The sequence below is a fragment of the Esox lucius genome, chromosome 21 (genome assembly GCF_011004845.1).
Source record: "Esox lucius isolate fEsoLuc1 chromosome 21, fEsoLuc1.pri, whole genome shotgun sequence".
Classification (NCBI taxonomy): Eukaryota; Metazoa; Chordata; class Actinopteri; order Esociformes; family Esocidae; genus Esox; species Esox lucius.
In genome coordinates this window covers 23,319,392-23,340,816 of record NC_047589.1, presented here as the reverse complement: position 1 = coordinate 23,340,816, position 21,425 = coordinate 23,319,392, and the positions used below count along the sequence as shown (strand labels likewise).

At 39.6% G+C, this 21,425-nt stretch overlaps 1 protein-coding gene and 1 long non-coding RNA gene across 4 annotated transcripts in view; one reads left to right on the top strand and one right to left on the bottom strand.

Annotated features, from left to right (window-relative positions):
* The window catches only part of LOC109614885, a 35,106-nt gene that overhangs the window by 2,037 nt on the left and 11,644 nt on the right, over positions 1 to 21,425 (top strand). For 2 of the 3 annotated variants that reach the window (XR_002195871.2, XR_002195870.2), the window contains exons 2-3: positions 9,386 to 9,462; positions 13,855 to 13,939. This is a non-coding gene — a long non-coding RNA (uncharacterized LOC109614885). Of the gene's footprint in view, positions 1 to 9,385; positions 9,463 to 13,854; positions 13,940 to 21,425 lie in introns of those variants that run through there. The other variant, XR_004575092.1, reaches the window with a different exon arrangement.
* On the bottom strand, positions 13,768 to 15,847 carry LOC105030619 (polymeric immunoglobulin receptor). Its single transcript, XM_029116311.2, has 6 exons — positions 15,774 to 15,847; positions 15,272 to 15,607; positions 14,743 to 15,063; positions 14,432 to 14,542; positions 13,930 to 14,037; positions 13,768 to 13,857 (listed from the first exon to the last, which is right to left on the bottom strand). Exons 1-6 carry the CDS (start codon positions 15,811 to 15,813, stop codon positions 13,802 to 13,804), a joined length of 972 nt encoding a protein of 323 aa, XP_028972144.2. The 5' UTR covers positions 15,814 to 15,847; the 3' UTR covers positions 13,768 to 13,801.

Genomic DNA, 21,425 nt, shown 5'->3' with positions numbered 1-21,425 from the left:
TGTTAACCAAAGTATTTTATCTAATAGTGTAATATTTATTATTAAAGATTGGAGAGGAAGGAGAAGAGAGTGAAAAGGAAAAATTAAGGGAGTAAAAAGAGTGAAGCGAGGAGAGTGTAAAAGATGAGGTGGAGAGGTAGAGAAGGAAAGGAAGAGAAGAAAGAGATTGTAGTAGAAAAGGTCTATTGTCTCTGTTTGTCTCTATTATGTGTTTGTCTCTATTGTCTCTATAATGTGAACAATTCAATTGAAAAACCAACTGAAATATTCGAGGGGGAAAAATAAAAACCTTACAATAACCTGGTTGCATAAGTGTGCACACCCTCTTATAACTATCTGTGTTCAGAATTAACCAATCACATTCAAACTCATGTTAAAATAAAAGTAATTATACACCTGTCATCATTTCAAGTGATTCTGATTAATCACAAATAAAGTTCAGTTGTACTAGTAGTATTTTTCTGACATTTTCTTTGTTGCATCTAAGCGCAAAAGCCATGGTCTGCAGAGAGCTTCCAAAGTATCAGAGGGATCTCATTGTTGAAAGATATCAGTCAGGAGAAGGGTACAAAAGAATTTCCAAAGAATTAGATATACCATGGAACACAGAGAAGAGAGTCATTCTGAAGTGGAGAAAATATGGCACAACAGAGACATTACCAAGAACTGGACGTCCCTCCAAAATTGATGAAAAGACGAGAAGAAAACTGGTCAGGGAGGCTTCCAAGAAGCATACATCAACATTAAAGGAACTGCAGAAATGTATGGCAAGTACTGGATGTGTGCTACATGTGACAACAATCTCCCGTATTCTTCATATGAATGGGCTATGGGGTAGGGTGGCAAGACATAAGCCTTTTTTCTTACAAAGAAAAACATCCAAGCCCGGCTAAAGTTTGCAAAACATCAAGTCTCCCAGAAGCATGTGGGAAAATGTGTTCTGATCTGATGAAACCAAGTTTTTACTTTTTGGCCATAATTCCAAATGGTATGTTTGGGGCAAAAAAAACACTGCACATCACCCAAAGAACACCATATCCACAGTGAAGCATGGTGGTGGCAGCATCATGCTTTGGGGCTGTTTTTCTTCATCTGGAACCGGGGCCTTAGTCAAGGTTGAGGGAATTATGAACAGTTCCAAATACCAGGCACCTTTCAGGATGACAACGACCCAAAGCACACATCCAAATCCACAAAAGTATAGTTTCACCAGAAGAAGATCAACGCTTTGGAATGACCCAGCCAGAGCCCAGACCTGAATCCAATTGAACATCTGTGGGGTGATCTGAAGAGATGTCCTCGCAATCTGACAGATTTTGAAGAGTGGGCAAATATTGCCACATCAAGATGTGCCATGCTAATAGACTTCTACCCAAAAAGACTGCTGAGTGCTGTAATAAAATCAAAAGGTGCTTCAACAAAGTATTAGTTTAAGGGTGTGCACACTTATGCAACCAGGTTATTGTGAGTTTTTTGTTATTTATTTTTCCACCTCAAAGATTTCAGTTGGTTTTTCATTTGAATTGTTCACATTATAGGTCACATTAAAGGTTTAAAAAGTTCTTACATGATTTATCTTTGTCTCATTCTTTTACATCACAAGAACCTGGCATTTTAACAGGGGTGTATAGACTTTTTATATCCACTGTAGTTGTTTTCTCTGTCTATCACAATGTGCCTGTTATTTCTGCCTTTTCGGGAAGTGGGTTAGTTTGGCTCCGTTCACATACAATGACTATGCTTGGCGAAAAGGCTTGGAACACGCTAGTTGGAATGCGCCTTGTCTTTTAAAACAAGCATTTTCTGAAATCTGTGATGTCCGCCATCACGTGGTATATATTTGCTGGACCGCGTAAGCCGAGCCGACTGTCTCTTACTGACTGACTGAATGAGCACACCTTGTTTAATAGTGAACTGGTTAAAGAAGCGGACATGCGAACAATAGGTCCGGAGTTCCTATCTCCTCGCAGGCGAACCGAAGGACGCATTATGATTTATACCATATAGATGAAACTTCGCTGGCTTAAACTTCCAGTGACTACATTATAGTAAGCCTGAAATAAGACACTTTATGGCAGTTTTGCTACTGTTTCTGGGAGATTTTCAAAGAACGCATCCCTGCATGGGTTTTGGGTCAGGATAGACAAACATTTGCTGGCTACAACATACAGTAGTTACGTTATAGTGAGCCTAAAACTGTATACGGTTATACTGCAACTGTTTCTGGCATGGAAACTTTCATCTTCAGTCTCGCTAGCAATTGCTCAATTCTTTAGATTTTTCCTAAGAAGTTAGTTGATACTAGTAAGCCTATTACTGGCTAATAAGCTGTTCAAACAGCCAATGGCACAAGCTAAAAGTTCATAAACGCTATTTGTGGTGGAGGTAAACTTAATAAGACATGTTAGTCAGTTTAACACAATGCTCAGTAGTGTTTAGCGACTAGTGAAATGCATAATGCCATGGTGTTGTGGTTAAAGACAGTGCCTCTCACGTGGAAGGCCTCAAGTTAGAATTTATTGTGAACAACTCGATTTATTTATTTTATTTCCACGATTCCCTCATCGTTTCACTTGATGAAAAAGTTAGTTATCGTCGCCTTTATTTATAGTTATTGTATAAATGTCATTCACGAATGAAAGACAAAAGTACGTTCTTGTGCCATGAAATTAAATAGCTTTTGCACCCTCGCTAGCAATTGCTCAATTCCTATGACTAGTCCAGTAAGTTAGTAGCAGGGGCAACTGGTCATTAGGGGCAGGTGGCATAGCCCCACCTGTTGTCAAAATAAAGAACTGGAACAAAATGATTTTTATTTCTCGAAGATTACTTCCTATAATTTCTTATCTATGAAATTGGTCATCTTCCTAAATTGCATATCATTTGTGTTAGGATTTTATTTCATGTTCATTGGTCCCTGCCTTGCTGCTTCAGACTGCGTTCTGCCGATTCGAGTTTGCAGTAGTAGGCCATAGGCTAAGCGTGAATTTGGGCCTAGCCCCTCTCTCACAATGCAATGTACATTGTACGTGTGAAAATATTAATACACACGCTCAGAATGTTAGTGTGATCAGTGTAGATCACAAATTTTATGCCAAGTGGGGCTGAAAGCCAGTAGCCCCACTAAAGCGTAATTTTGTATTTCAGACCTGCCTGTATTTCATACAGGCAGATGAGACAACTGATGTCTCCTGTAAATCACAAGTGGTGGTTTTGTTGCGATACATGTTTCCTGACAATACAGTGGAGTTTGTAAGTCAAAGATAAAATTGGACTTGGCTTCTCTAATAGCATCAAGGGTGTGCTGGAACCACTGTGCTGGAACCACTGAAGCTGGGAGAAAAGCTGATCGCTCAGACTTATGATGGTGTGGCTGTAATGACTGGAAACGTCTGAGTGGTACAGACGCTAATGAAAGAGACATACCCACATGCCCAGTTTGTTCACTGCTATGCTCACCAGCTGAACCTGACCTTGCAGCAACTTTATTCAGCAAAGAGGATCATGCTGAAGGTGTTTTCTGCAGATTTAACTGCTTTTTCTTTTTCTCTGGTGCTTCAAAACGTGTTGCGGCACTTGTTGAGGCAACACAGAGACTCATTCCAAGGCCACTTGCTGTACGATGGAACTTTAAAAGTAGAACTGTCAATGCAGTTTTGGAAAACCGTGCTGCGCTGCTCTTGTGTATGGATGACATACGCACACAACCAGGATGGGATGAGGCCACCATAAGTGAGGCATACGGCCTGTCAAAAAAACAATGAGTAACCAACACAGTGCCGGTGATGGAGGCATGCAACACAGTCATCTCCCAGGTGGAGCAGAGGTTTTCACAAAGTGACCACCTGATCGCTGCCAAGCTGGTTGACAGCTCGCTCTTCCTACAATTTGCCCTGTCATTCCTTACATCTGAGCTTGACTGTGCAGTGAAACTATAGCCTCTAGGAAACAAGGAAAAGTTGAAGTCTGAGCTGACCACTCTGTACCGCCACACTGGTAAGACGGCCATGTCTCTGTTAAGATCCATCCATGAGAACAACCTAGAGGAGGCTTTTGCTGAGACCGTCACTCTGCTGACAATTATCATAACAACACCTATTACGACATCCGAGTCAGTGAGGAACATTTCCACCTTGAAGAGGGTAAAAACCTTCACTTGCGATAACTTGGCACAGGCGCGACTCAATGATTTTGGCCATGTTGTCCATCGAAAGCCAGCTGATTAATTCCCAAAGTAATCAAAAGGATTGCCCAGAGGAAGAACCGCCGTGCCACCTTTCTCTTCAAGTGAGCCTTCAGCCTTGGTGAGTGAAGGAGTATTTTATCATCCTGCCTTTGTAGTGCTGGTCCGTGCATTGGTCATATTTTTGTGCTGGATCGATTGATATAGATAGTGACGAGTGTCAGTGTCCATGCTTATCTATTAAGGTTGTTGTCATTGAATGGATCTGTATCCCTAAAAAGCATTGTGGCCTTCAGTGGTGTTGAACTCATAGGCACATTTGTTCTGAACTTGGTTGCATTCCTAATTTAGGTTTGTAAATGTGACAGTGGTAATTTTACTTGTGTGTGAGAGACAATGTAAGCAATTACACAAGAAGGTCTCTCTCTCTCTCTCTCTCCAGGATGTGTACTACAATACCTGGTAGAAACAAGCCGCTCTGTCGTTAAGTGTTTTGTGGAGCCACGCAGTTTGTTGATGTGTTAAATAAACAAGAAGGAATTTTGTAGCTTTACTGGTGTATATCCTATATTTTGAAATGGTTTGTGCCCCAACAATTTTTTACATATAAAAACACCACTGGTTAGTAGATACTGGTAAAGCCTATGACTGGCCAAACAGCCAGTGGCAAAAGCTAACAGTTCATAGACACTATTTGTGGTGTAGGTAAACTTAGTAAGAAACATTAGTCAATTTAACTGTATCAATATCATTCACGAATGACCAATTAACTGTTAAAATGGCCAATAGCGAAAGAGGATTTGTTCAGGATAGACACAAGATGCTACACTGACACCTGTGAACGTAGAGCTCTGTGGTGTAGTGGTTAGCGACACAGCCTTATGCGTGGGCGACCCGGGTTGGAATCTCAAGAGGGCAATACTTTCTTCTGCGGTCTGGCTGAACTAGGCGTGCCTGGTTTCTTGTTCTCCAAAGGAAGCCTCAGCCCTTTCGCTTCGAGCAAACTGGGTTGAAGTTTCGTAGCATGCCTCGGGTTCATGCATCCCATCACTAACTGCATCAGTTTACAAAACCTATAACAAGATTGCTTTATACCTAAAGGCACAACTTCCAGGAATAGCTGTAAAGCTGATGTAATGGGAAGGGATGGGAAGCTCGACTATACTGACTCAGAACCTTTCGAGTCATTCAGTAAAAAGAACCAATCTCTTTTAATTTCCTACATTGTGTCAGTAATCCTGTCAGTATAACTCACAAAGCATATGATCTGTAAACATACAAACAACCTGTAGCAGTTCAATTGCATCAAAAAGAAAATTACAGTCGAAACAACCAGATAATAGTGCAAACAGAACAAGCTTGCAGAGCATGAAGAGCATGTATTTTTATATTTTCCTTGTGGTTAGAGCATGATGCTATTCAACGGCAATTGAACAACAGGAAGTGGTGAAACCTGAAATAGGTTGCTGGTCAAGTTAAGTCTTTATTCTATTAATATTATGGAACACCAAGCAAAACCCACACTGTGTGCAGATAGGCCATCTGGATATTCTAGCAATGCTAGAGGGACCATGACAATCTTTTATTCAAATAGGCTGGGTAAAAAATAAATAATAATAAATATATTCACTGAACAAAATTCTAAACACACAAAAAGAAAATCGCCCCCATTTATCATGAGCAGAACCCAAAGATCTAAGACTCTCTATGTACACAAAAGGCCTATTTCTCTCAAATATTGTTCACAAAACTGTCTAAATCTGTGTTAGTGAGCACTTCTCCTTTGCCGAGATAATCCATCCACCTCACAGGTGTGGCTTACCAAGATGCTGATTAGACAGCATGATTATTGCACAGGTGTGCCTTAGCCTGGCCACAATAAAAGGCCACTCTAAAATGTGCAGTCTCCAGACCTGAACCCAATAGAAAATCTTTGGAGGGAGCTGAAAGTCTGTATTGCCCAGCGACAAACAGTACAGTGAAAGGTAAAGTAGCTTAGCAGCAGGGTCTATTAAAAACAGTAGCAGCAATGTAAGTGCAGATAGTGAGTGCAGGTGGACAGCCACTGAGCCATTACAGGGTTATAGATTAGGCATTTCACACACACCTGGATGAATGACCGGTCAATCAGATAGCTTATTATCACGCTAAGTGACTTGTTCAATTTTGTGAAGACTAACTTAATAGCTAAGCATAATCACACACAAGCTAGAAACCACAAAATGTTAGCTAGCTGGTAAGTGAATGTGGTTACCTAGCTAGCTAACATTAACGTCAGTAGCTATAGCTTCGTTGATAACACCAACACAATTCAGGGCAGGGATGTGACTCACAGCTATAGCAATGGGATCACAGTTTTCCATTTTAGAAAATCCCGGGATCTCAATGATTTATTGACCAAGCAGTCTTGTTATAACAGCTGTTTACATGATAGACCAATCAGAACTCAGTATGTCAGCATGTCCAGTCCCATCATTATCTCAGCCAATGGAAGGAAAAGTCCTGTATTTTCCGCAGGTTAAAGAAGGGTTATAGTATACATTTTTTATTTATTTACACTTTGCATACTAGTTTGTTATTAAGTCACATTAAAGTTCACATCTTCAAGAAGGCATTACTGCAAAAAAGACTAAATGTCCCAGAAAATGTTTTTCTTCTTACAGACGGCTCTCCTGAAAAGTAGTGACATGCGACATAAGCCCAGTTTCTCTAATTCTGTCACTGACTTAACAGTCTCTGATGCTACTGATGCAATATGGCATTGTATATCTTTTATGTAAATACTTTATCATTGCTACTTTACAAATATAATTTAGGAGTTTTTAAATTGTACAGTAATGCAGTAAATGAGTGTCAACTTTCAACCATACAGCTAAGATGATAGTACATTTTTTATAAACACTTATATTGGCTACTTTGTTTTTGGCAATATGATATGTCCTAAAAATAGATTAAAGATTTGTTGTAAATTTTGTGTAATTTGATCAAATAATCAGTCCTGATGGAGACTAGAATACCAGCAAAAATAATCTCTTTGTATGTCAATGGCAAAACTACAAATTAAAGAAATTCTGATTTCATATTGTGACACAAAAGCAATGGTTTCTTGAAAAAGTCCAAGGGGGTTAAAGACTTTTGAGAGCCACCATATCCAATAACGAGAAATGGAAAAACCAACAACTCAAAGGCACATTGGTCAGCACATTGTGGAAGATGGAAAATGTTAGCGATTTATACAAATAAGAACTTCTCAGAGGCTGGTATAACAGTTGATTATTTCAAATTTAATTACGTGGATCCACGAGAACAACCGTCACAATACTGACAGAGAAGCAGTACAGACACTAGCAAAGTATCATCATGACAGATTGTTCTGATTATGCATTTCAAGTTTCAAGCTTATATCCTCCAACAGTACAGATGAAGGAATTACCATTTGCAGAATGTACATACAAGGAAGGTGTTGTCTAAAAATGCAAGGTTGCACAAATAGCTCATAGAATCATAGAATGTCGGTTGCCCAGACAGCCTGGTCAAAGGCTGAGCTATATCAATCTAGACAGTTACTATATGGGGACTCATTTTGACTATGCTCTTCTCAGTGGGGAATGGAGCTCTGTTCACCTGTAGGATGTAAGTAATAATAACCACCTGCTGTTCAAGAGCTTCCTCCCAGAAAACAGTTTCTTATGGCGATTTTATGGCACAGGCAGAGGCTTGTTTCTCTTACTGCTAAAAGGAACCAAGGCCCTGCTCAGCCGACATTCCATTCATCACTGCCCCTGAACACAAGACACTGGCCTTATAAGTTGGAGACAGAGAGAGAGACTAGGTTTCTAGCATATGTGTAATTGATCAAACATACAGAGTAAAAACCCTTCTAATAAGATAATGAATAAATAAGAATGCCAATAAACTAATTAATTTATTCCAGCATGAAATACATTCTTTATTGTCAAAACATCCTGGTCTTAAGGATCAGGAGGTTATAGTTACTTTCAAGTTTAATTATAGCAGAATGCATTCACTCTTTATTTTTCTGGTATTAACCTTAAAGGTAAATATTTATACACCATACAATGCAGCTTAAAAACAACCCTGAGAATACAAACAATGAACACAATATAATAAAGGCCATACACCGAAACACAAGAAATGGTAATAGCTACTACACAAACTACATAGAATAGTATAGGTGATAAGTGTGTAGTAAATCTGTAATAAACACATCATATTTTAACATATTTAACATATTTATCCAAAGTTTTGCTGGATGCTGTCTTATTTTGCCGTTTCAGGGTTTAACACTTGGTATAATAACTTGGTTTTCAGTTTCTGAGTGTTTGGTAGAAGGTTTCTTTGTAAGTGGTGCTGTGGTGAGTCACCAATATATACTGCGAGTCACAAATATATAATTCAACGGTCAAATAAAATTCACAGTCAACAAATATGTGCATACAGTTTCACAAACATGTAAAAATCCAAAAACAAATAATGATTCATTAAAAAAACTACGGAGTATTAGCAAACAAATGTAAGACCCTTTATTTTGTTCAAATAATATTTTTGTGAATGTCACAGCATTTGTCATCAGCATTTTACAGATTTGTGACTTGACTTGTGTGATTTGTGAGTGTCGATCCATACTTATGAGTGGCTTCACATATTTGTGAGTCGCATTTTATAGATCAGACGCACACAGAATTCAGATTAGGACCTCTTACTTCTGGGTATGCTTAGTCTCCAGATCCCATGTTTAAAACATACTTTCAAAATGACAAACCACATAATTACTTTTATAATTAAGGTGTTGGGTAATAATTATGTTTCACAGTGGGCCAGTTGGTATTTGATAATGTTTCTGATTGAATGAAAAATAGCCAAAATTAGCTAAAAATCAAATGTGTTCATGATTACTCTCAAACAACAGTATTTCACCCTTATTTTTACAAGTAAAATCCGCTCAATGGTGAAAGTCCTATTAGCATTTGAAGTATCAAAAGTACTATGCTAATTGTTATCATTATAATGTCATATTTTGTGAAAAGCCACTATCCTTTACTTAAACAACTATTTGTTAAACCAAAAATAAAGGTAACAGTAAATAATAATTTTAACAATAACAGCTTTGTTAAATGGAAAATGTTTGTGACCAACTTTACTAAGTGTAGTAGTAATTTGCTATCTTTTGTCGTCTATAAGCCACCAGGCCCAGTTCACCAGTCACTGCTGGACCGGATCAGAACTCAACCTTGGGCCCACAAGTTCAGACAGAACAGGTAGGGTGAATGTCCCTTGCCCTTAGTCACAGGACCTAGAGACATTTTTCACCTATCATACCTTTTCCAAGGTATAAGCAGTCTGTTCTTTGTCTCCCCTATTGCTAAGGCCACATTTGTCAATAACTTTAGTGACATCCATTATTAGCTCCATCATCTGGCGCTTCTTCTTCCCTGGCTTACAGTGTAATGACATTTGGTTGCCTGGCAACAGGCTTTTCACATCTGACTTTTTTGCAATTATAAAGTAAGCATCTGCACTAACTCTGTGGATTCCACTTTTTCGTGTTCCTCAGTCTTTTGGTGAACATGTTTCCATGCTTTCATGCCTCCTTTTATGAAAGGGCTATCACTGACAATGGGTGCAAATGCCAAACAGACAGTACAGTACAGAGGGTTGTTTTCTTTACTATTGTTGTAAACATTTCATATTCTAAAAAGGAGTTGATGAATCCATTATAATGTAATTCTTGTTAATTTGATGGTGGTCATTAGTTATATAAATCTAGATTCGTACAAGCCAAAAATATAAATCAATCATCGAAACAGGGTGTTTGTACGTTCACAGATCTAATTTCATGCTTACGTTTCATGTTTTACGAAGGGATGGCCATTCGAGGCTTCATTACACACGCCCAAGCAGCAGTTCTTCTAGCAGCAGGATATTATGCTAGCAGAGCTAACTCAGATTTTTCATCGTTGAAATATATAAGGCAATATAGTTAACAATCTAGTTCAGGGGTGTCCAAACTATTCCACGGAGGGCCATGTGTCTGCAGGTTTTCACTCTCTCCTTGTATTTGATTGACTAATTAGGTTACTAATTGGTTAGTTTCTACCCTCACCTGGTTTCTTAGGTGTGAACTGGGAACCAATTTATAGGAAAAACCAAAAACCTGCAGACACACGTCCCTCCGTGGAATGGTTGTGATATTCACTGCCTTAGATGTGAAAAAGCGGTTAACAATTTAACTGTCGTGTTAAGTGTATTAACTCAGTGTTTTTTTTTTTTTACATATGGTACCATACATTCATAATCTGTGGTACTTTCATAGATTGACTCATCTTCAGGGTAGAAGGGGTGTTGGGGCTTACAGTTGGGATATTTTCTGTCCACTTCTACATTCACTTCTGTATTTATATTAATATCCTACGGAGAACAACAGGGAAAGGAAATTGACATGGTCACACATTTTAAGACATTTAGCAGGTTTATATTTAGCAGCGTAGCACAGTAGTGAGTGCATAGTTTATTTACAGTGCAGTCTGGGAACATCTATATTGGGTCTGTAAGGGCTCTGTGCACAGCGTCATGACGACCGTTCGAATTTGACCGGAAATCGGCACTTCCACTTCAGGCCGTTATAACAGCGTATTGTATAGTCAGGGTAAATGAACCTCTTTTCGGGGTAAATGTACCTCTTTAAAAATAAATAAAATAATTATACCCGCACTAAAAACGTTATGACCACCTGCTTAATAAGCTGTTAATCCTCCACGTGTCGCCAAAATGCTTGTCGACCTGCCCGGGCATGGACTCCTATAGGAGTCCTGTGCACATGGTATCAGGTCCCTATACCACACAGAGAAGGGTCCCTTATACCATTGATGGAAAAAGTAAAAGAGGTACCGAAACAAATGGGTCACATTGGTGTCATCACCTTTTGACAAAGCTACAGAGTGGTGTGCAGGCATGGTAGTGGCACCTAAGGCAGATGGCAAAATCGGGGTTTGTGTAGACTTAACCAATCTTAACAAAGTAGTGTGCAGAGAGCGCCACATCCTGCCATCAGTGGAACCCTCCTTAGTTTAGCTCAGCAGATGTAAGGTTTTCACCAAGCTAGATGCTTGTTCAGGTTTCTGCCAGGTGCCACCAGCACCGGAAAGTTGAAAACTTTCTACATTTGTGACAGCATTTGGCAAATTTGGTTTTAAAGTATTGCCATTTGATAGCATCAGGACCAGAGCATTTTCAAATGTGAATGTCACAACTACTAAACAGACTCGAGGAGGTCATCTGTCATACCGATGATGTATAGATCTGTGGGAAGGACAAATACAGCTCCAGAAAAAATAAAGGGAACACTGCACCTTTTTTTTTTGCTTTCCAAAAAAGTTGAAAAGGAAAGTTTTGAGTGAGGAACAGAACCATTCAATTTGCAGTGGTCTCTTAATTTTAACCCTTATATTATTTAAACCCTATAGCAGACTTCATTGTACAAAACAAAGAGCACAGGTCAACGCATCTAAAACACTACAGCAGGGGCTCAAGCCACTGTGTTAAAAACTGCCAGCACACCTTGACCCTACATCTTTGAGTCTGACACAGGGGGCATCCAAAAGGACAAGTGCTCATCTTAATGTGCTCCCAGAACAAGTGCAAACCGGACACGCACCTCAGGTGACCGCACAGCAGGGTGGAGCCCAGTGGGAGCACACTGATGCTGAGAGAACACTGGAACAGACAGCACCTGAAAGGAGGAGCCAGCCATCAAGGGCTGTCAAACCACCAGGGCGGTTGAAAGGCAATGCTCCTTGAGTCATTTGGTTACTCAAACCCAACATGTTTTGTAAGTTATTGATAGTAAGCTGAGTAATTAGCTTGAATTGCTCTTCATCCACTCAAGTTATTTGTGGATACATTGGTGTTCAGAGAAACTGTAAATGCACATATGAAGAGGGAAGCTTTGATGTGCAGGTTTGTGATGGTTATGGGGATCTATGCACAGAAAGGGAGATGTATTAATGTGCATCGCTAGGTTTGTCCTACGACCAGCCCCGTAGTTCTATGAGGGGTCAGAAGAAGCGAGTTGGAATCAAAAGGAAGAAATTGTCACTCAGCCTTGTCTCGCGTTCTTTCACACATTATAGAGGCAATGGTTACTGAACGGGCAAGCAGGCCATGTGCCCAGGATGTCCACTAACCTTTTTTCCATCATATTTGTTTTACACTAAGAGGCATATGATAGGAGAACATGTAAAATGACAGGAAATTGGATTTAAAACAGCTAATTTTCCTCACTGCACCATGGTAACGTGTTCGGATGAAAGAAATGCAACTGTAATTTTTTTTAAAGCGCACACACAGACATTCTTGCAGACTGTCTGTGGCTGTGATAACAGGTGTGGTAGTTGTTAAAAGCGTGCTGATCTGATAGGCCAACTACTGTTGTCCATCATATCATCTGGTTTCACCTTTAATGTCAAGGTTGAAAGAGCGCTGCTCACAGGAAGACAGTTTCGCACCCACTGCAACTTCTGTATTGTGAAAAATGCCATAAAGAGAAGTAAAGGAGAAGCATAGTCATATTGGCTTATTCACTTAGTTGAAGTCATTCAGCAGACACATTAATCCATAGCTACTTACAGTAGTGAAATGTTTTTCATATTGGCCCCCAGTGGGAATCAAACCCAGATCCTTGCATTTGGAAGTGCTCTACCACCTGAACTTCACAGGGCCCATATTGTTGGATTCCAACTAAACGTATTACACATTTAACACAACGCAGACGAGAACTATGTGGTTACTAAATGAACCTAAGCCTTTTTAACTCTTAAAGAGACATGAGGATAAATGGTATGGACAAGGCATGATAAACCCTGAAGGAGTGATGCATGTGAAGTAGGTGTTGCACTCTAGGTGAAGGACAGACCCTTATCTAAACAATGTTGTGGCTCCGTGCAAATAAAATGTATCTTCATTTTTTGGGGGGAGTTCAATGGAAGTTACGATTCAGGACCGAACAAGCTGTGACGGCAATGGCATAGGTTTGTGTTGTATATTGAGGGGGTTAGGGACCCCAGGATTTTCCCTCTTTTCCAGGAGGGGTCACATTGACCTGTCTGTGATATTGAAGGGGTCATGACCCACCCATCCCCCTTAATTCTACACCCTTGTGTGACGGTATTCCCCAAGACCATGAATAAATCTCACTCTCCTCAACCATGGTTGACCGTGGTGTTTAGTGTCTCAATTATTGTGTGTCATTATTTCTGATACAGTTAAAGGTTTCAGCTTAAATGCTTTCTTGGTCCTAATTACATTTGTGTGACTTTTGATAAGACATTGTGCCAGTTTAGTCTGGAGAAAGTAACTTTGAAGTATTACAGTAATGGAGGGTCTCAGTTGGTGAGGAAACAGGAGAAAGGTGACTAACCACTATGCTATTTAACATTGGGTAGAAAGTCAGTCAGTCAAAACAATCTAGACATGTTTTGTATATATTACCAAATATGCATCACTTCTCTTTAAATCTCTTAAAACTTCAAAGATTTTGTTTATTATATTTTATATAATATGTTGGGTTTATGTTAAGATAATATTTTTATTAGGACATAGTTAAGAAAATTCCTTCACCTCTTGTAATCCTGTTTCTCTATTTGGCCCTGCAGAACCTGTGGAACAAAACATCATGTCAAACGGATTCCGAGAGAGTGACAGAAAGAAAGAGAGAGTTTGTCACTCACCCAGCATCCTCTTTCTCTTACATCTGCAAATCATGATGAATCCCAACACCAACACAACCACACTCACAGAGATCACAGCCAAACCAATTAACCAGAAAACAGAGGTGCCTGGAACACAGGGAACCAATATGATTTAGTACAGTTTAAAGTACAGCCACCACAGACTTTACAGTAATACAGTGGATATAAAAAGTCTACACACCTACAGGTTTTTGTGATGTAAAAGAATGAGACAAAGATAAATCATGCCAGAATTTTTTCCACTTTTAATGTGACCTATAATGTGAAAAATCTAATTGAAAAACAAACTGAAATCTTCAAGGGGGAAAAATGAAAAATAAAAACCTTACAATTACCTGGTTACATAAGTGTGCACACCCTTAAAATAATTTATCTTTGTCTCATTCTTTTACATCACAAGAACCTGGCATTTTAACAGGGGTGTGTAGACGTTTTATATCCACTGTATACAACATCAACAGTTAACACACAAAATGACTACCAATAGTGTTTTCATGTGATTGTGTCTGAAGGGTGATGTTACTGATGGCTGAGCCTGGTGATGAGGATGTGGAAGATGTGGTCGTTGTTGGAGATAAGGTTGTTGTTGTTTCTGTTAAAAATCAAACACAAAATGTTTATTATTTTGGTATGAGTATTCTACCGAAATATCCTAATTAAAGGATTCACTAACATACCTCAGTCCTTCAGGGTTAGGCTGTGATTTCGGTATAATGCATAATCACACTAGTGGGATGAACACAAGATGTTCCATGAATGTATGGACTGAATTTTTTTTTTTTAAAATCTCACCATTAACTTCCAGGTTAACCAAAGTGTACACATCCACACCTTGATTGATACGGATTCCACACATATATGACCCAGAATCCTCTTTGACCAATCCAGTGATTGTTACTGTGAACGCCCTGGCTGCATGGTTGTCATGGAGGGAGATCCTCCCAGCTTTGTCCTGTGTGGATTTGACTACTGCCTGTTGAAAACATGCCGAGGGTCGTGCCCCTCTGCAGAAGTACTTTTCTCTGTCGTTATATTGAGGCTCATACGGACAGCTTATGGACACAGGATCCTGACTTTTTGCCTGCATGAAGGTGGGGCTGTCACAGCACCAGTCTGCCAATTAAATTAGATCATTTCAGTTTAATTCTGTGTATACTTTCTATACCATCTGAGTGCAATAAATATTATATACATTTATGTTGTGAAGAGGTTTGTGTTTTTGTAAAAAAACATATTATAAATGACATCACATGAAAGTTTTGACAGGTATTGTATATTTATAACTGAGTGGTCAAGTCACCATGAATTTAAAGTAATTTACCTTTGACTACGTGCAGTATGACTTTTGTATAGATGTCTATGCCATTTTTGCTCACTCCGCACCAGTATGTCCTAGCATCTGTGAAAGTAAGCTTGCTGACAAACACAATAAACTTTCTACTCATTGTGTCGTGATACAGAGAGAATCTGCCTCTCTCAGCACGGCTAACTTGCCATTTAGTTTCAATTAAAATATCAGGGTAGTCACAGTTCTCGGTACAGAGGTACTTCCCATAGGGCTCATATCCATTGTCATAGGGGCATCTGATCTCTGCTCCACTTCCTTCATATCCATATACTAAAATATTATCTTCAATAGACACCCTCCAGACAGCAGCTGGAAAGAGGCCACAAGTTCACATCAGTTACAGATCTTCTCTTTAGTCTTTAGATGGTTTAGTAGACACAAATTAAATCAAATGGGTTTTGCAACTGGCAGTGTCCAGTGTTCTTTAATTAAGCTTTACTGTACATTATGTAGCAGCTGCATATGATGCACTCACCAGAAAGGATGCTATGGAACACAATGTGAAGAAGTGTCATGATGAACTCCTGTCTCCAGTTAACTAAAAATGACTTGAAGCTCCTTTCCAAGTTTAGCTTGTTGGACTGAGCATGAGTTCTTGTATTGTCATTGCATGTGGGACTTTCTGCTTGAGGACCCCCCCCTTTTTGGCTGCCCCTGCCCCCGAAGAACACTGCTAATTTTTATTTATATGTGCTTGCTTGTGCACTTCCTTGCTTATTTGAATAACCACCATGAGCTATTTATCAATTTAACAACTGGGAGTCAGGCTATGTGAAGACTTCAGGAGCCTCTGCTTTTCTTAGATTAGCACCATGATAACACCATGATGATGACCATTTTGTGTAACTGGGTTAAAGCCAAAAATATACCATGACTGGAACTTCACCATTGCCACGGTTTTATAAGGGGGGCGCTGATCATTCTTTTTAAACGACTCTTTTTTTAGTGACTCGAAAGCAACTAGTCCTTTTTTAGAAAGTCATTCAAATGTTTTGCAGTTCAGTTTAACGGTTTTGCGGAATTCTACAGCCTGACCACTGGCTTCATACGGAGTCTTCTGATTAGGAAAGACAAGGTCGAAACCGAAACAGAGCTCAGTCGGTTTCCATAAAGCATCAAATTAACGCTCAGTAAACTCAGTCAGTAGGTTCCCGCACGTTTCTTCGTCAGTAAATGCACTATATGCGCTCCACACAGCTGTTCGTTTTCAGAGACAGATTTCGATAACAAGCATCTGCTCAACCAATTGCACTAATAACGAGTATATATCACTGCGGTCAACCTAAAATGTTCAGTCAAACTACTGTATTCTCTTGTAAAAAATTCATTGTGCGCGGCTATAGGCTACCGTTAAACTCGTGGGAGCAGTGTAATCGGATGGATTCTCCACTAGGTATATGTACACCCCACCCTCAAAGTTAAGCTCCATTAGGGATGTGGCTGTTAAACAATGTAATTACCGCAGCGGGTGCTTTATATGGGTCCCAAGTGCCTAGTCGTAGTTTGTTAGGGTAAAGTCAGGTGAAGTGGGACACTTTGGTAAACTGCCTTTTAACCAATGTAAATCAGTTAAAATGTATTTAAATTACACATGTTCTATTTGAATAGGCTGTTGTGAACACACCTATGGTGAAATTAAGCCAAATCATTTCTCCCTGAACACATTGTACATCTTGTAAACCATGTGACACCCTCACCCGGCAAATGGAAGCATTCAGGTTGAGTGGGACACTTTGTTAGGTAAAGTGTGACACTGTATTATCATTAAAATGAAATGTTAAACACATGAGAAAAACGTTTTAACAACATGTATTAATAGATTAATGTGTACAGTAAATATAATTAAATACAGATATCATATAATCAAAAGTATAATGTATTTAAAGATTCATGTTTTCAAATAATTAATACTGTCTATGCTATTAATACTGACATGTAAGTAGGGATTTTATTTTTGCGTTTCTGGAACTATTGCAGACATTTTAATATTGGTAACTTTAATTGAACATTTAATGAATTTAATTTGTATTGCCTTGCCAGTCCTCTCTCCTCTGTCCCTGTCCTACTCCTCTCTTTGTGGGTGCCGTCTGATGGGGAATGCATTTAAGAGATTACCAACCTCAAATTTCATATTCAGACAATTCTTAATAATAACTTTTCATGAGTAATACGTTTTATTAATGAAATGGCTGCACACTCAACCTAAAATGCCCTGTCCCATTTCATCTAACACTGTCAGGTTGAGTGTACTTAAAAGCCAGTGTTTTATTGTTACAAGTGACAGAATTATCATCCTTATTATTCTAAAATATATTTTCACTTTCCGGGTGGCTTGCCTTGTGGTTCTGTGAGTCAATCAATTTGAAAAATAACAATTTGAACCCTTCTGTGATGTCACATCAATCACATCCTTTGTTTCATATACACTCAAAGGATTATTAGGAACACCATACTAATACTGTGTTTGATCCCCTTTCGCCTTCAGAACTGCCTTAATTCTACGTGGCATTGATTCAACAAGGTGCTGAAAGCATTCTTTAGAAATGTTGGCCCATATTGATAGGATAGCATCTTGCAGTTGATGGAGATTTGTGGGATGCACATCCAGGGCACGAAGCTCCCGTTCCACCACATGCCAAAGATGCTCTATTGCAGAGGTGTCAAACCGGTTCCACGGAGGGCCGAGTGTCTGCAGGTTTTTGCTCTCACCTTGTACTTGATTGGTTAATTAGGTCACTGATTGGTTAGTTTCTACCCTCACCTGGTTGTGTAGGTATGAACTAGGAACCAATTTATAGGAAAAACCAAAAACCTGCAGACACTCGGCCCTTTGTGGAACCGGTTTGACACCTGTGCTCTATTGGGTTGAGATCTGGTGACTGTGGGGGCCATTTCAGTACAGTGAACTCATTGTCATGTTCAAGAAACCAATTTGAAATGATTCGAGCTTTGTGACATGGTGCATTATCCTGCTGGAAGTAGCCATCAGAGGATGGGTACATGGTGGTCATAAAGGGATGGACATGGTCAGAAACAATGCTCAGGTAGGCCGTGGCATTTAAACGATGCCCAATTGGCACTAAGGGGCCTAAAGTGTGCCAAGAAAACATCCCCCACACCATTACACCACCACCACCAGCCTGCACAGTGGTAACAAGGCATGATGGATCCATGTTCTCATTCTGTTTACGCCAAATTCTGACTCTACCATCTGAATGTCTCAACAGAAATCAGTCTTCAACTGTCCAATTTTGGTGAGCTTGTGCAAATTGTAGCCTCTTTTTCCTATTTGTAGTGGAGATGAGTGGTACCCGGTGGGGTCTTCTGCTGTTGTAGCCCATCCGCCTTAAGGTTGTGCGTGTTGTGGCTTCACAAATGCTTTGCGGCATACCTCGGTTGTAACGAGTGGTTATTTCAGTCAAAGTTGCTCTTCTATCAGCTTGAATCAGTCGGCCCATTCTCCTCTGACCTCTAGCATCAACAAGGCATTTTCGCCCACAGGACTGCCGCATACTGGATGTTTTTCCCTTTTCACACCATTCTTTGTAAACCCTAGAAATGGTTGTGCGTGAAAAACCCAGTAACTGAGCAGATTGTGAAATACTCAGACCGGCCTGTCTGGCACCAACAACCATGCCACGCTCAAAATTGCTTAAATCACCTTTCCCATTCTGACATTCAATTTGGAGTTCAGGAGATTGTCTTGACCAGGCCCACACCCCTAAATGCATTGACGCAACTGCCATGTGATTGGTTGATTAGATAATTGCATTAATGAGAAATTGAACAGGTGTTCCTAATAATCCTTTAGGTGAGTGTACAGTAAACATACAACAACAACACAATAGAAAACTGCTTTGACTGGTTTACAAAATTTACCCTGCATACCACCCATAAGCTTAAGTGTTCCACTCAACCTGACTTTACCCTACCTTTTATTCCCCATGTTTTTTGAGGTGATCTAAATGCTCATGGGCTGTAAAAGTAGACGATTTGACCGGCTTGTGCACTAACTTCATAGAATTTCCCAGTGTTAGCCACCATTTTCTAACAATGTTTTGCCTGCCAGGCTGTCAGAGCAATCACGTCACTGAAAACTTAAATAAGTAGTCTGCTCTTTTCACTGTTTGCAATCATTTGTTAGACTTACAATGGCACATACAAATATTTGACAAAATAAATATATACATTTTTAAATGTGTATGTCCATAATTCACTGAGAGTTCAGTAGGCCAGCCCTCTGCAGCGTATCCTGCCATGGCACATGAAACATCTCATCAGGTCATTGCAGACTCCAACAGCAGCCCGAGAGTCTCTCCCTGCATCAGCCTCCCTCTGTGACCTGTCTTCTCCACTCCCCCGGCTGTGTCTTGCCATTGTTCAAATCACATTGTATGATTTTTAAGTAATTATTTTGCATTTATTGCATGACATAAGGATTTGATACATCAGAAAAGCAGAACTTAATATTTGGTACAGAAACCTTTGTTTGCAATTAAAGAGATCATACGTTTCCTGTAGTTCTTCACCAGGTTTGCACACACTGCAGCAGGGATTTTGGCCAACTCCTCCATACAGACCTTCTCCAGATCCTTCAGGTTTCGGAACTGTCGCTGGGCAATACGGACTTTCAGCTCCCTCCTAAGATTTTCTATTGGGTTCAGGTCTGGAAACTGGCTAGGCCACTCCAGGGCCCTGAGATGCTTCTTACAGAGCCACTCCTTAGTTGCCCTGGCTGTGTGTTTCGGGTCGTTGTCATGCCGGAAGACCCAGCCACGACCCATCTTCAATGCTCTTACTGAGGGAAGGAGGTTATTGGTCAAGATCTTGTGATACATGGCCCCATCCATCCTCCCCTCAATACGGTGCAGTCGTCCTGTCCCCTTTGCAGAAAAGCATCCCAAAAGAATAATGTTTCCACCTCCATGCTTCACGGTTGGGATGGTGTTCTTGGGGTTGTACTCATCCTTCTTCTTCCTCCAAACACGACGAGTGGAGTTTAGACCAAAAAACTCTGATTAGAGTGTGGCACCAGGTGTCATCAATATTGAACTTTTTTACAATATTCAAATTTTCTGAGATACTGAATTTGGGGTTTTCATTAGTTGTCAGTTATAATCATCAAAATGAAAATAAAGAAACACTTGAAATATATCAGTCTGTGTGGAATGAATGTATACATTATACAAGTTTAACTTTTTTAATGGAATTACTGAAATAAATCAACTTTCTGATGATATTCTAATTGTATGACCAGCACCTGTATATCCAAGAAACCCTATGTTGAGAGCATTAGGTGAGGGTGCTAAAATCTCTACACTGTTGACAGAAGTATGAATGGTCGACCTTGAATGAGTGTTTGTTTGTGTGTGAGCGAGTGAGCCAAGGTTGTGTGTGTGCGCGGTTGGGGACTGGATGTGTGTGTGAATGAGAATGTGTGCTCAATAAAACGGATGATTTGGGTTGCGTTCCTTATTATCGCAACACTACACTTGTGTTCTCTATTTTTGGTATGTCATGATCTGTGTTCTGATGAAATTATAGCAAAAGGTGTTTGTTACAAATTATTATAAACATAAACTATTAGGGCCTGTAATGGGATAGCCTGACATTTATATTACATCATGGCTCTCTATTCTTCTTTGGCGCCACCTGGTGGCTATTTGAAGGAGGTTCAGCGTAAACAACAAACCTGTTGTATTATATTTTGCTTTATATTTAATGCTATATTTTACAAGTTCTCTATTATCTCCAAATAAACACTGGAGTGGCAACTGCCATACTTACGCCACGTTCTGGTGATTTATACTCAGACACAAATCACCTTTTATTTATTTATTTATTTAAACATATTTGTAGTTGTATGGGAAACAAAGGAAGACGTTTTTTGGGGTGTTATAGGAAAAAGTTATTTTTACTATTCATCACGACTAGTCCAAACCTGTACCAGTCTTTGTCACTAGCTCTCTTGTCTAGGCCATTTAATTGAACAAAATATTTAACAGGGTACAAGTGGTACCAGGTCCATACGCTTAACTCTCCTGGTACACGTTCGATTCTAAAGGTTGGAGACTTTATAGAAGCCATTACTTGCAAGAAGCTTACATCTTGCTATTATCAAATGGCC